The following is a 15,496-nucleotide window of genomic DNA, read 5'->3' on the forward strand; positions in this document are numbered from 1 at the left end:
TTCACACAAAAGTCCAATTGTGGTCACATTTAATTAGTACTATGAAGGCCTTGCACAAAAAGGGTCTCAGCAAAAAAAAAAAAAAAAAAATCAAAATGCAGCATAAAGACCTGGGGTGTAAAGGTATCAATGTTCAATATGGTCCACGATCCTGCTAGCTGCTCCTTTGAGTGGAGAAGCCAGAATGTTGCAGAGCACTGCCTGATGATTTGTCATCATATTTGTGTTGATCCTTGTTAAACACAATCCCATCTTTAAGTACGTGCAGCCGGTTACAGCAGGGAGGAACGAGGAGGTCTGACACAGAAAGCGCAGGTGAAAAATTGAAGCCGACTGCAGAGGAGGCAGACCGGAGCGAGGAGCAACAAAACCGCGTGAGATGGCGTTTTCTTGGCAGAACTCCCCGAAGCGCTGCACATTCCCGCAAGATTAATTCAAGCCACTTCTGTTTTTGTTATTCCAGTCTGCAAATTACCCCCAGATTACAGGGGAACAGCTGTACAGCCACTTCAACCCCCAGACCCAACCAAGACAAACATCACACTCTCTGGACGTTTTTCCACTTCGCAACCTGGCACTCAACAGCAAGATTAATGAAACAGATCAGACACCGCAATTACAACCACAAAGAAGTATTTATTAAACCTTTTTTTGTTTCTTTCAGTTAGTCATAGCTGCTCCAACACGTGTATTTACAAAGACATGGCGTTTTTGTAGAAAAGTCTGGTGAGAGACGGAACGGGGGAAAAAGACGTTAGAAGAGTTTAGACGGGGCTCGTTTAGGCACAAGGTTCAGTCACTACAACGTTAAAACAGGTGTGCGGTTCTGTGCCACAGCCACGTCCTTCTGTGGTAGCAAAAATGTTCCCACCGACAAAAACACACATCAGATTATTAGATAAAGAAGAACAGAAGATGAAAAACAAGGAGGAGGTGGTAGTAGCTACAAGGTACCTAAATCAGGTGACAAAGAAGAAGAAGTCCATCAGAAAACGTTTTCCACCGTCCATGTTGCAGATTTTCATAATAAAACATGAGTATTTGATGCAGAAACCAATGAAATCCAACCCATTAATTGGATTCTAAAACTGACAGATTATTAGGGCCATGCAAAGAAAAGAAAAAATAAGATTACGAGAATAAAGTCATAATTTTAAGAGAATATAGTCATAAGAGAATAAAATCAAAATAACACAAGGATAAAGCTGTATTATTACAAAAATACAGTGATAATATTACAACGTTCTTCTGGTAATATTATGACTATTCTCGTAATACTATAGTTTTACTCTTGTAATTTAATTTTTCCAAGAATGGCCCTGATTCTCCGCCATAAAAAACAGCTGAATGTGAAGAGAAAACAGAAACATCTCCAGCAACATGAAGCCTAAAACAGAAACAGTTGGACAGATCCAGCTACTTTTCACTCGGCTAATGATTGCAACGCGACCGTACTGCATGTCTGATACGTGCATCAGCTATTTGGACAAACATATCTACAGATACGAGGCTGTTTGTTTTTCTTGTTTTATATAAAAGACATACAAAATGAAAGTCGGCAGGTTCGGTATCAAACTTGTTCATACTGTTAATGTGTCGACTGAGTCGTCCTTAAAAAGAGGTGCTGAAAGATACAGAGTGGGTTACAACAGACTAACCGCTGGGATACACAGTATCCAGGAAAAGATCCGACTGGTATTTGTCACTGTAGGCTGACTGGAGGCCATCATTTAACCCCAGATGTATTTATAATGTTAAGTCTCAACAGGAAAAGTCACTCAACTATTTCACCTCCTTGACTCCATTTTTGTTTTTGAACTATCATGACATCAGTTTATGAATTAAATGATTATGTTTCGTCTTTTCAAGTGAATACCACAGTGGTCTAGTTTCACCCTTGGGTTTAAATTCAGTCCAAACAGTAATACAACTTTGCCAAGTATGTGAGGAAGAGAAAAAAATCCAGAAAAAGGTTGCTGACGGATGAAGGCGATAATTCTACCCAGTTAAAACAAACAAAATCAGCTCCAAACGTCGTACGCTGAAGGGTATTAGTAAAGAGATCTTGAATTACATTTTAAATTGGAACTCCAGCGGTTTTACTCATCAGTTTCAGTTTACCAAACATTATGAATGTTTTGATTTACTAGTTTACAAAAAAAAAAGAAGGCAGGGTTTTATGAAGTGTTTGAGTTTTGGAGCAGTAGTGTTCCACCGTGTTGGAATTGGAAAAATGTTCCCTTTGATAAACACTTTAAGTATTAGGTGAAAAATTAAAGATATAAATTAAATATAAAATGTTTCTAAATGGGTTTGTGTTCAACTGTTGTCTTCTTTGGACTAGAAAGCTGGTAAATGTTATTTCAGATAAGAGAGTCAAGGAGAAATTCTCATTGAGGCAGTCGAGCTAAGACACAATCAGTCTCTAAGCTACTCAGAGTTGGGCTAATAGCCATCAAAGCCTAGCTAAAACCTACTTAGAGTTGAGCTAATAGCATATCTTGATAGGAGCTAGCTATCAAGATATGCTAGCTAGCATATCTTGATAGCTAGCATATCTAGCAGCTACATAAAGTAGCTGCTAGCTACTTTATGTAGCTAGCAGCTACATAAAGTCAAACTAATTGTCAACATCAAGCTGATAGCAAATCAAATTGGGGTAGTCAAGTTCAGATATAACCAGGCTCAAAGATACTCAAAGTTGGGCTAATATAAGCTTAGGCCAACAGCCACCAAAATCTAGCTAACAACTACTTAGAGTTGCACTAATACTCTTGATGCGGCTAGTTAAAATCATGCTAACAGCTACTTAATGCTAAGCTTATTTCTGCTCTAGTTTGTCAACATCAAGCTAATAGCAAATCAAATTTAAGCTAACATCAGTATAGCTAACTACTCAAAAAAGTCACTGAGTGACAAATTAATAGTTTTTTTAAGTCAAGTTGACAACTACTTGGAATTGAACTAAAAGCTATTCAAGTTAACAGCTAGCCAAGCATATGTATGCTCAAGCTAACAGTAAGCTTACAGCTAGTGACAGTTTAGTTTATAGCTACACTCAATTTAAGTAACCAGTTTCGCTAAGCAGAGCTAAATGAAAGCTCCTAAATTTATCGGATCAGAGCAATTCGTGGTTCCACTTTTTAAAAAAGAAATATATAGTAAGAATAAGTGATTATGAAATTGATTATGAAAACCATTTTTTACTTTGACAAAAGTGAAAAATTAAAGTTTAGATGTTAGCTTGACTCCTCAATGGGAATTTCTCTGATTCTCTAAATAATACAAAAATTGAGCTTTCACAAAGGACATTTCTCAAAACTTTTATAGAAACAAATTTCACTTAAAATTAGGATAAAAAAGTTTATTTTTCTATTTTGTAAAAGTTTGTAAGCGTTCAAAAATGTTATAATTCTAACAAGACTTGTAATTATTACATATCTTACACTTATATGGTACATAATTACATTCTTGTAAAAATTATTCTGACATCTTATTTTTTTTATTAAAGCTTCTCTTTTAATATTTTTAAAAATTTATCCTGAAAACTTAAATTGTATTTTTAATGCAAAGTTTAATAAATTCACACTTAATTCAATAACAAAATTATTTTCTTAAAATGTGTTAATTAAAACATATGCTAACCTTAATTAAAATTCCCCAGTGACTCATTGTGTTTTTGATTATTTGATTTTCAGGGTAAATCCTGATTATTCTTTGTACTTTAACACTGGAGAAAGCAGCTAACACGAGGCTTTGTGCTTTCCCAGCTGACTGACTATGAATGGAGCGTAGCATTGAAACCATCTCCACGCGTTTTTACTCCCCCATTTTCCCCTCTCAGGTCCAGCACTGGTGGAGGCTCAGATTGCATCGACCACACTCTGTGTTTTCCTTCTTCTCTGGGGGTCAATTTTTCATTCCAGAAATAACCGCTATGCGGGGGTACATGGTGTATTTTCTGTTCAGACGACACGTTACCCAGGATCAAAGACAGAAACTGAATCACCCAACGCACAACTCTGCTGCCTGTGTTGTAAATTGTTTTTGCTGTTTCACTGATAAATCTCACCCAATATGGAGCCCAGGTTGTGCCAGATGTAAAAATAAAAAAATATTTTTGTTGGGGGTGCCAATATTTGTGGGAAGTATATTTTGAAGATATTAACATACACTGCAAAAACACAAAATCTTACCAAGTATTTTTGATCCTATTACCTGGGAAAATGTGTATAAGTGAAATTGTCTCCCAATAGAACTAGTACTTTTTCATCGATATTAAGGAATTGTTTATTTAAGCAATCTCATATCTTGCTGAAAAGTTTCTTGTGAGTTAGTTTTGTGTCATCTCAAATATGCTAGAAACTAGACCAACATTAAGATTTTATGTTTTTACAGTGTATGAATAGCAGGACATTTATGGTTTTGGACATCAGGTAACATTTTATTTATTCAATAAGTTTAATAATTAAGTGTAATAATAATAATTTGGCTCCAGTTAATTAGATTTTTTGTTTTTGCAAATGAATATTTTAAAAAAATCCCAACTAAAGATTTTCGCTCCAATTTATTGATTTATTTATTTATGAATCTTTTCCAGAAGTGCCAATTATTTCAGACAGTGTTTGGATGTGTGAAGTATTTCAAATATATTTACATTTAAAGCTAACATCTATGAAACTTTTAAACTTCAATGAACATATTTTTTAGATAAGTAAATCTGTCCAAACTGCTTACTAAAGCTATCTGCTTTAAGAACTGACCTGATTTTCCCCACTTTTAAAATCACTTCAACATCTGGCACTAACTGAGTTCCATATTTTTTAAACTTACCTAAGGGAATTTTCGTGAAATTGTTTGTCAAAACCTGTCCCAGCAATTATTTATATTACAAAAACATTAACATTGATTATTTTCTTCAAGACTCAAAAAATGTGCCAAAATTAAAAGCTTGAGGTTTCAGAAATGTTCAAGCTGAAGTTGTGCTAGTGCAAAAATAGATTAATTTAAAAAACATTTTTCAACTCTCTACTCGTGTTGCTAATAATTGTGGAGGTGGAGAGGAGTGTAGATGTGATTTATTTTAAAGATATTAAACTTTTAAGTTTGAATTCGTGAAACATCAATATTTGTTGTTTGTAGAGGGAAAAATAAAAATATAAAATCCATAAGTGAAAATATTTAAACAGCTTACTGGGAGCTTACTATGACTTTAATTTTTTTCTTGGCACTAGCTAGGTAACATATTCCTTTTTCAAGGTGAATTTCTCACATTATTTTTTTTTATAGAGCGGCACCAACAATTTAGAAAAACATTTATTTATTGTTGTTTATTTCTTCATGAGTTTTCAACTGAGATCATTCAACCAAATTATAGGTTGAAATCATTCTACTGAAATCATGAATTGTTTTATTTATTAGACATTTCGAGGAGTGTTAAGTTGGGTGCCTGGTGTGGGGTCTGTTTTAAAATTATTAAATTGTGAAAGCAAAATAAGCAAATTACCAATAGTTTAAACTATTTCCCCACCTTCATCTTTTCTTTCTTTTTTGGCAATTGGCCCTTGCTGAGTTCCGTACTTCTGTATTAATCAAGGGGGATTTCCCTCTAGATTGGCGTAAAAAGCTGTTCTTTTTATTGATCATGTTCGGCACGGATACATCCCTGAATTTTAAACTTGCCTGTATTTACAATAGCAGTGTAAATAGTGATCCACGAAAACAAGAGTGTAACAGCAAAACTACGTTTGTGACATTCATCAGTGGCAAATTCAAAACACAAATACTCGATTTCTACACCCTGATGCACACCAGTCTCTTCTTCTTTTCCTAAACTTTTGTTAAAAACAACTAGATCCATCACATGTGATCATTCCAAAACAGACACAAACTCTTTTTTTTCCTTTTTTGTTTTTCCAAACGTAAGTGTAAGATGAGCTAACATCCTGTGATGGGTGTTTGTTTGTATTGCCGTTATAACTGTACTTACAGACTAAACCAGAACAGAAAAAAAGCACAAAGACGTCACAATAAATAGGAAAAGAACATTTTGCCTGGTAAAACTCCTTGTCCGCTTCTGCTCTCCGTTCAAATATTTTACTGTACACCTGTGTTGACTGCTACAATTACATGGTAAATAAAAAAAAAAACAAATAAATGCATTAATTGATCATTAAATTGATTCTGTCCAAACACTAAGAGATGAGTGCTTCCTTAATATTTTTCTAACGGCTCCAGAGTCCGCGACGATGCGTCCTTTCTAACCTGAGAGGAAGGTTAAGTCATCACAGCAGCAGCGTCCTCCATTGTTCCTCCCGCAACGAAGTGACACGAAGTGACACGAAGTTCCCAAAAAACCAAAACAAAGGGGAGAAAAAAATGTCTGTAAACTTTTTTCAGGATCCTGCTGTGCTTCTTTGCTACTCGGGATAATTAGTGTCGCGTTTGTGTAGACGGTGTCCCGAGTGGGAACGTCTTAAAAATAACGGTGAAGTATCTGCATACTGTGAATTACAGCGAGGCTCTTCCGCCGCGAAGAGTCACAAAGTCGACAAAAACAAGGAAAGGCTTCGCTTGTCGAAGTCTCTTCCCCTCTCAGACAGAGATTCTCCTCGGTTTTGGGTTTTTTTTTCATTTTATTTTTTTAAAAAGTGCTCCTTAAAGAGGGAGGTGGCGAGCTGTGGTCCACTCAGGACAGTCCTTTCCCCGGTGAAGAGCCTCGGCCGCTATAAAGACAAAATGGCTGCCAGGAGCATCAGGGCAGAGCTGAGCAGAAGGATGGAAAACCGTCGCTGACCGGCAGAGTTCACGTCCTGTCTGGCTGGTTCCGGCGACTCGTGGTTGATTCCATCTGAAGAGAGGAAAAAAAGACATTTTTAATTAAAACCTGGCTTGTTTTTTACTGGAACTTTGAGTTTTAACCGTCAAAGTTCAACTAAAACACAATTATCCAACAAATCTTGACATTTTGTCTCCCTGTTAACAGTTTTCTGATATTTGGACATCTACACAGCCTTGGAAAAATACATTTTAACATGTTTTATTTGGACTTTATGTGACTACAATAGTGTTTTAGATATACTGTAGACAGAAAAAAAGAGGAGTAAAGTCACAATTATCAGAATAAAGTAATATAATAAAGACTATTTTAGTCTGAGAGAAAAAAAACTTAATGACACTATTGCTTTATTCTCACAATACTGTGAGCTTATTCTCATTATATTACAACTTTATTCTTATATTTGACAGTTTATTAGGGCCACTGTAGATAGTTTTCTGGCGGAAATTTACTCCTTTGTTTTCTAAGAAATTTTGAGATTAATCACAGAAAATGTCTCAATTTCACAATTTTTTTCCCTAGAAAATATTTGACTTTGTTTTGTTTTGTTATTCCCAGAATATCTCTGAGATTAATCTGAAAATTTCTGAATTTCTTTTAGTGTTTTGGGGACTTTTCAAACTCAGCAATGTCCTTGTTTTTTCTAGAAATGCTCTGATTGTTCACAAAATGTCAAGATAGAAAGAAAAGAAGTACATTTCCTCTGAAAAAAAAATTAAGATCACAGAAAATGTAAAGTTTTTTCGCAGCAATTTTTCGACTTTTCAAACTCTGAAATTTTTGTGTTTTTATCTGGAATATTCCTGAGATTAATCTTGAAATATCTGGGCTTTTTTGTTTTTTTTCCACCAATTTTTCAATAATATTTTGAGAATAAAGTTGTAATATAATGGCTTTATTGTCATAATATTATGACTACTTTCTTATTTTTACTTTTTTTTGGCTTTAAATCTCTGTTATAGAAATCTGCCAAACTGGTAAAAACGTAGATTTAACCGTCCAAATCCAGTCAGCATTTTCAGTAAACTCTCACTAACCTCTGGGTTCAAGCGAGTTGTGACTGTTTTCGTCAAATTCGACTCCTTCCTGCGAGCTCCCAGAGTTTTTCACACAATTGTCTTGAGAAAACAAAGAGGAAAGAAAGAGATTTGAAGATTAGATACGTCAATCGTCACAGCAGCCAGATCACAAACCGAATTAAAGCGAAGGAACTCCAAACAGAAAGGGAAATCTGGTGATAGACACAACAAACCGCTGCTCACTTTGGGGCCTGACGAAGACCTTGAGCCGAAGGCAGCTCCTCCTTCCTCTGACGTCGGTGATGGAGGCTGCAGAAAACGTGACAAAACGTGACAACGTGTCAGACCAGAACACCTCAGACACATTACCTCCACTTCTACATGTTAAAGGACCCCCGTGAACTAATCTGCAGCGCTGAGCATGGAAAATGTCATTAAAATGTCAGTCTAAATGTCACCGTCATTACTGCACTTGAACCTAATTCGACAAAAGACATAATGAACAATGAGTGATATAATAAAATGAAGGTTTTTCAGCCTCTCAGGCATCAGCACTGTACTTCCAGCTGATTCTTACTCTTTGACTCCTCGAATCAGTTTATATTTAAAACAGTCATTTTTGAATTAAAAGTATATAAAATGAATTCAGTTGGGCAGTAGCATCATCTACTTACCCAGTGTAAATCCCCAACCACCATATGATCAGGTTTACTGTTCTGAAAAAGATGCTGACAAACCTGCAACCTGGGTCTACAGGTGAGGAAATGCGGCTTACAGCATCTTTTAATACTTTTTATGTTCTCTTTTTGTGAATCGTGTGTCTGTATGGGGCTCTGTTATCCACAGTGTTCTGCTGCATCAGAACAAGAAATGTAACTTTAGCTGGGATGTTTAAAGTTATATAATTAGGAGAATAAAAGTCATAATTAGTAGCCTAAATGTGATAAGTACCAGAGTAAATGTCAGAACCCACAATTGATTGTTTTAAATTTATGGAGAAAGATTATGATGCTTCTGCAGTCACATAGCTATACTGACATTATACAGGGAGTCATATTTAAAATATAATGTTTATGAAAGTTTCCTAAACTCTGCTAGGCTCACATTTTATGACATTTCCCACTTTTTATGCTTCAGAATGTCATGTAAAAGTAGCAGAATACCAAAATACATATGATAGCTTAACAAAGCCCCAGATTTGGAGGGCTTAACGCTGGAAACCCTCTTCCATAAGATCTCTTCACTCACTAAACCTACTTTTAGTCAAAAACAGGGAGAATGGACAATCCGACAAGGTCGATGGTTTCTTCATCAGAGGTGTTCCTCACTTATCCATGTTTTTAAAACCCGACTGAAGAGCTTCATCTCGCTGTCGGAGCTCGCCGCTCGCCCTGATGTGAGTGTTTCAGCCTCCATATTTTATGTCAATGTCACCCTCATATTTCCAAGTCTAATTTGGCCAGGGGCAGTCATTTCTGCTGCTGTGTGGCACGGCGTTACGCTCACCTGCAGAATCTCATTTCCTGTGTTTCCTGATTGTGAAAGGCAGAGATTAAAACCCTTTCTTCTGAATTAATTTTCAAGTAGCTTGTGCTTTTGTCAACAGTGTTTTTAACGTGAACTTATCCTCTGTCGGCTCTTTCAGTGCCAATGCAGACATGTTACAATTACATGACCTCTTAACATTTTCTGCAAGTCAACAGGGGAGGTGGGCAGAGCAGCAGTGACAGATTGTAGTGAAGTAAAAGTAGCACTACTTTAACGCTAAATTACTCCAGTAAGAGAGAAAAAGTATTTGGCAAAAAGTTTACTCAAGTACTGATTAACGGATGAACTTATCAGTCATTTGATATTTAAAATTTACACAATCAGGCAGACCAAATTATAAAGATGAGTGGAAATTTTGGTATTTTAAAGACCAAAGTGAGAATAATTTGTATAGACCCTTTGAGGTGTGACGTCATGCAGCCATTTCCCCCTGGAGGGAAAAAGTTGCTAGCTGATGATGACTAGCATTGGTTTTAGCTGTTGTCAATATAACATCTTAATATGTACACCTGACAGAAAAGAAAAAGTGACGCAGTGCTTTGCTACGAATTGTCAACACTATCACAACTAGACTACAAGGTCAAGAAAAGGTCTTAATTAAGAACAACTAGAGAGGCAGAGGGAAAAGTTCAGGTATGCTAGCTTGACTATGACAACCTTAACATGTAGATGTGGTGTGGAATTGGGAGTGTTATGTTCAATTAAAATATATATAAAAAAGGCGACCTAAACAACATCAGTAGCACACTGCAGTAAATTAACAATCCCTACATCTCCAGGTGTCATTTAAGAGTCGCAATACTTCATAATAAAATTACTCAAGTAAAAGTAAAAAGTACAGTGCAGTAAAAATACTCCAAAAGTATTGTTCCCCCAAAAAAGTTACTCAAGTAAATGTTACTACCCGGCTCTGGTCAGGAGTCTCAGTCTCCACTGATCTGCTACCAGACAACCTTTAAGGCGTCTGGGTATTGTGGCGTTTGTACGTGTGTGTATGCCGGTTGTGGTTTCCCACGTATGTGCATCTGTTCGTAAACGTGTCTGCGGTTTGTTCGTGATGGATTCTCGCCAGAGGTAAATTCCTGAAAGAGGCAAACTGTGTCACGGTTTCCACCGACTCGGCTCTTATTTCAAAAGACACTTTATTATCAGACGTGGAGTGAGGAGAGACAAAAATCCTCGCTAAGCGTCAACACGAGAGGAATATTGGCCGGGAAGGAAATGAACGAGAGAAGCGCTGTCAGTCACAGCAGGGATCGAGTTTCTCCTCTGGATCAAAACCTGACTGAACTAAGCTGTCTCTTTCTTTTAAAGTCGCTCTCTCATCCAGGATTCCCTGACAGTCTGTTGGGGAATCTCCTGTAAAAACGCACATTACTCCATTTTTGTATGGAAGATCTGAATCAGTCAATTCTTCCTATCTCCTATAAAATACAGGAAGAGCTCTGGAGAGTGAATTCTGCTACAAATAAATATGTTCATTTTAACATTTGTTCATTGCATAAATAAAACATTTTACCAAGTACTTTTGGTCTATTTTCTAATGCAAATAGCTTTTTACACTTGAAATAAGACAAAACAAACTTATAACTAACTTTTCATCTTGTTTTAAGTCAATACTTCCGTAAAATTGATGAAAAAGTATTAGCTCAATTGTCAGATTAATTCACAAATAACAGAAAAAATGTCTTGTTATAAGTAAAATAGTCTGCCAGTGGAACTAGAAGTTTTTTTTATCAATGCAATTTAAATTAAAGAAAATCTAAGTTATATGTATATGACAAAATGGGTTTTGTATATATACACATACATCATATAACTTGGAGTATGTTGTATTTTATTAATACTTGTGTTTTTTTATTGACCCTCCAATACATATTTATAGCTTTGACAACTTGTTGCTAGATGCTAGCATTAGCAAGTAGAGCAAAGTTAGTAAAGGAAAATAGTAGAATATATTAGAAAAGTCAGAAAAAAGTTATTAAAAAAGTAGCAAAAGAGAGGGAAGTAGCTCAGTTATGCTAGCTTGACTTTGACAACCTTAACATGAATATGTGCTGTTTAATTTGGTGTGTTTCAGTTCAGTAAAAAAATGGTGACCTCCACACTGAGTCTAACAGTTCGTCAGTAAAGCAGGTATATAATTAACTAATCAACCACTGCTGTGTTCAGATGATCACTTACTAATAATCGCAAAATAAACATCAATCCTGAAAACATAAAACTAAAAGACAGAATGTTCTGTTGTTCTCTGCATTTGGGCATTTCTTGGTGTTAAATACGCTAAGTGGAGCTGTTGTCGGTCAGTTGCTATGGCAACAGACCAGTGCGTAGTGAGAAAAACGAAGAATACGAGCGATTAACGTTTTTTTCTGCGTCATTTTCCCCTTCGTTGTGGCATGCTGCACTAAATAATAGCTACATCTCCAGGTTTCATTTTCTTAATGGAAATGTTCTACTACAGTAAAACAATCGTCTCTTTGCCCTGCAGCGTTGTGCACCTGTGCGTGAAATTTCTGGATGTATCAATAAAATGCAACGTGTCTATGCAGGTTGCCATGGTAACAGGCGTTACATCGTAATGCTAATTAATTCAGTGTTGATACAGTCTTCACGTGGCGCGTATGTCGTCTGTTGAAACTGTAACACACTCAGGTTGTAATTAAGCTTAGAAATAAATGGTTTGTAAAATTAGATGATGAAACAAAAAATAATCAAATGCAGATTTAAATCCTGAGAAGGTTTTTATGTTCACAGTTTTAGCTTCATTAGCAGATCGTTTTCTGTTTTTCTAATAATTGTTATTCCCGTGTTTCCCACCTCTTCGCCCTCCCCTCTCGGATTCCAACACTCTCACACGTCATCCGACCGTCTCTCCTCTTCTTCCTCTCTCACGTCTGCCACCGAGGTCAGAGTCTGGCTTTTCTGTCCTGCAGCGACGCGGCCTGTAACTCCAGCTCTGCCTGCAACTCTACACCGCACTGCCGGTCGGGTCATTCGTGTTGCCGCCCCTCTCCATCACGGCGGCATGAAATTCCTGGTCACGCATTTCTACATGTTCAGTCATGTGCTATTGCGCCTTATCGCGGATCAGAAGACAGGATTTGGTGACTGTGGGGTGAATTAGAACGGATCCTGATATAAACACCGGGTTTTTCTCCTTGTGATGATCAGGTTATCTCGGAGAACAAAGCCTTTTGTGTGTGTGGGATTCGTCATTATCGATGTAGATCTGCGGCGACTGTACAGAGCCGGCGTTTGAAGCACAAAGGCTTTGCAGGGAGACAGTCATCGCTCTCACACAGGGAGAGCCAGACTCTCAACTGTCTCCTCTGAAAATTGGATTTCTATCCCCTGAGATTAGGATCAGGCTTCCCCAGCTCCACTGCGGCTCTCTTAGAAAAACACCAGACCACAAGGAGCTCATAGCTCACCGCTCGTTGTCATCCCGCTGACCTTTGACCTGCATGGACGGGCCGTAAGGCTGAACCCACACCGGGTCGGGGTTCCCCCAGGTGTCTGTCTGGCAACATGAAGACCCATCCTGTCTTCCTGATGAGCAAATGAGCCTCACAGAGCACAAAGAGACGCCTGTCTTCACCAAGACGTATTGTTTGTGTTTAAACAATGGTCAACATGCAGTTTGACACGACTGTAGTGCCTTGGAAAGTAACCTTAACCTGCATTTGTTGTAGAGAAGCTAAATTTCTGTAAGCACTTTTATTCAGCGTTAGAACTGAATCAGAGCTTCGGGATTATCAGGTGTTTTCCCAAACGATAGTCCAGTATTTTCAGTTCGATTGGGGACCAAAGTTGTGATATTAGTTACATTTTCAGGTTCTTTTTCTCATTGCAGTGAATCAAACAAACCAAAACCTTTGAAAGACTTGTTCCCCTCCTCGCCTGTGGGGGCGCTGCAGAAAGAACTACTGAAAAAAAAACGACATAAAACCTCTGAAAACACTGAGCGCAACTTCATTCTTCAGAAGATGTGAACACAAATAGAGTAGTGTCAGATTTTAGCATTTGTAGGATTTATCTTTTGTCTTTAGTGTAGTATAAGTCAGAAATGCTGCCACCTGCAGGTGGGAGTCAGAATCACTTAAAACCAATGTTTTTTGTTAATTTTTGTCAAATAAACTTGAAAAAAATTGATCTACGTGAAAAACATTTGTAGAATTGTTGATTTCTACAATCGTACAATCACAAAAAATTGGAGGATTAATGGGAGATATGTAACCAAAGTAGTAACACGCACAGATCTGCCAGTGCCACCATCTTGGTATGATGCCCACTGTTGACAATGCATGCTTGGTTCCTCAACAAGGCACCAATGTTCAAAGGCGCCCAAACCTTTCTGCAGAAATGCGCTATCAGAGGAACTGGCTCTCATCCCAACCTTGTCAATCTCATGACAAACGCCTTACAGTGTACGCTGAAAGTAAAGGCGGACATCTGTTGACTTTGGCTGTATTTCCATACGTCTGCTACTACGCCCACAGTTGATATGGTTGGTTTCCCACAGAGGTGGAAACGGGCGTCAACTCTCAAAGTTGTGTACAACTCTTGCTTTGGGGAAACAAGAACCAGGAAAACTTTTAAAACCAACTGGCAGTACCTCAAAGGTCCCTTGAGAGAAACGGTCGTAGGCTCCGTGACCAAATCCAGAAAACACATGTAGACCGGACAACCAACCCTGTGCAACTCCTTCTCCCAACTGAGCCAGAACAAGGACAGAATCCGCACCGCTCCCAATGAATCTGAGGTTTGGCAACCGGATGGAGCCTCCTTTCCAACATCCTACACTGTCCCTTTGGAGATGGGAAGTACAATCTGTGGTTAGTTGGTGGAGACTCTCCAATCAAGCCCGGCATGCAGCTTAAAACAGGTGTCAATCACGACAAAGACTCGATGATGTCCATAACTTGGTGATATAATCCAAAAGGGACGCTGCTTGTGTCGCCAAAGCCTTTAAGAACACAACCATCCAAAGGTTTCCTTGTTTCCGTGAAAAGGAACGAAGGGAAACTTGGACGTTACATTAGCCCATGATGGCAGGACTGTATGTTCTGACATTTTCCCAGAGGTGTTTTCTCCTCGTTTGTCATCTCTTCCTGCGCTCACAAAAGATAAAACAAAGATCTTACAGATGAGTCACACATCTGAGTCAGCGCAAGTGGCCCAAAAACCGCCCAAAGGCACACGGACTGTCTCTGGGTCGCTCTGGCTCCTTAGACGATCAATCACCATCAAAGACAAAACGGGCCTCGCCTTCACAGAACTCAGAGCCAGTTGGACAAATAAAGCTGAATTTGGAAAGCCATGAATTGACTTATTGACTTCCAAGAAATTACGGCAACATCAACAATTCCCTGGAATGAGTCTAACGAGACCACAGCCTCTCTAAACAATGCAGCCTTACAGGCGACTCTTGGGGATGTTTTATCTCCAAACATCGATCAAAAGAGCAAAACAGCTTATAAAACACCTTCACTGACCGTAAACCAGGGCTGGACAATAGGGCTTAAACACAGAACCTACTGATTTTTATTCCAGATTTAATTTCTGATTCCTTTTGTGAGTTTTATGGCAGACTATTAGGGCCAGAATTACTTTTTTTTTATTACAAGAATATAGTCATATTAGCACAATAAAGATGGTTTTACCAGAAGAACATCATAAAATTAAGAGAAAAATGTTTTTCTAGGGTGATTTAAGGCCAAAACCTCACCAAAGTACAACTTCACAGGATGCTCAACATTCCTCATTTTATTTTGCTGGGTGATAAATTGTCCCAGTAATTATGGCGATAAACAATAACATTGTTGTTTTGAGACCATTTTAAAGCAATATAATGGTGACAGCGTAATAATAATAAAAGAACAGATTCTCCAAGACCAATAAATTTTAAATCCTAAAGAACATTAAACATTGGAAATGGAAGGTTTTTTAAATATTCGTAATAAATAAACGAAACAACAGAAACACCAAATAAAGTGAATATTGAACGCAGTAAACAAAACTGTCCTTTAAAAATTGGCTAGTTGACGCCAAAGAACCAGACTGAAGACTTTTACCATCCAGTTTTTGG

General features: G+C 37.7%; 1 protein-coding gene across 1 annotated transcript in view; it reads right to left on the bottom strand.

Annotated features, from left to right (window-relative positions):
- Window positions 1–4,810: 4,810 nt before the first annotated feature.
- LOC106950119 (ephrin-A5b-like) overlaps window positions 4,811–15,496 on the bottom strand; it is an 88,677-nt gene continuing 77,991 nt past the window's right edge. Inside the window, exons 3-5 of the mRNA XM_015036769.1 lie at window positions 8,101–8,166; window positions 7,876–7,956; window positions 4,811–6,850 (exon numbers count right to left, since the gene is read on the bottom strand). Coding sequence (XP_014892255.1) covers window positions 6,726–6,850; window positions 7,876–7,956; window positions 8,101–8,166 — 272 coding nt within the window. The 3' untranslated portion in view covers window positions 4,811–6,725. The remainder of the gene's footprint in view (window positions 6,851–7,875; window positions 7,957–8,100; window positions 8,167–15,496) is intronic.

This window comes from Poecilia latipinna, unplaced genomic scaffold (assembly GCF_001443285.1).
Source record: "Poecilia latipinna isolate Pla-1442-1.1 unplaced genomic scaffold, P_latipinna-1.0 Scaffold379, whole genome shotgun sequence".
Lineage (NCBI taxonomy): Eukaryota > Metazoa > Chordata > Actinopteri > Cyprinodontiformes > Poeciliidae > Poecilia > Poecilia latipinna.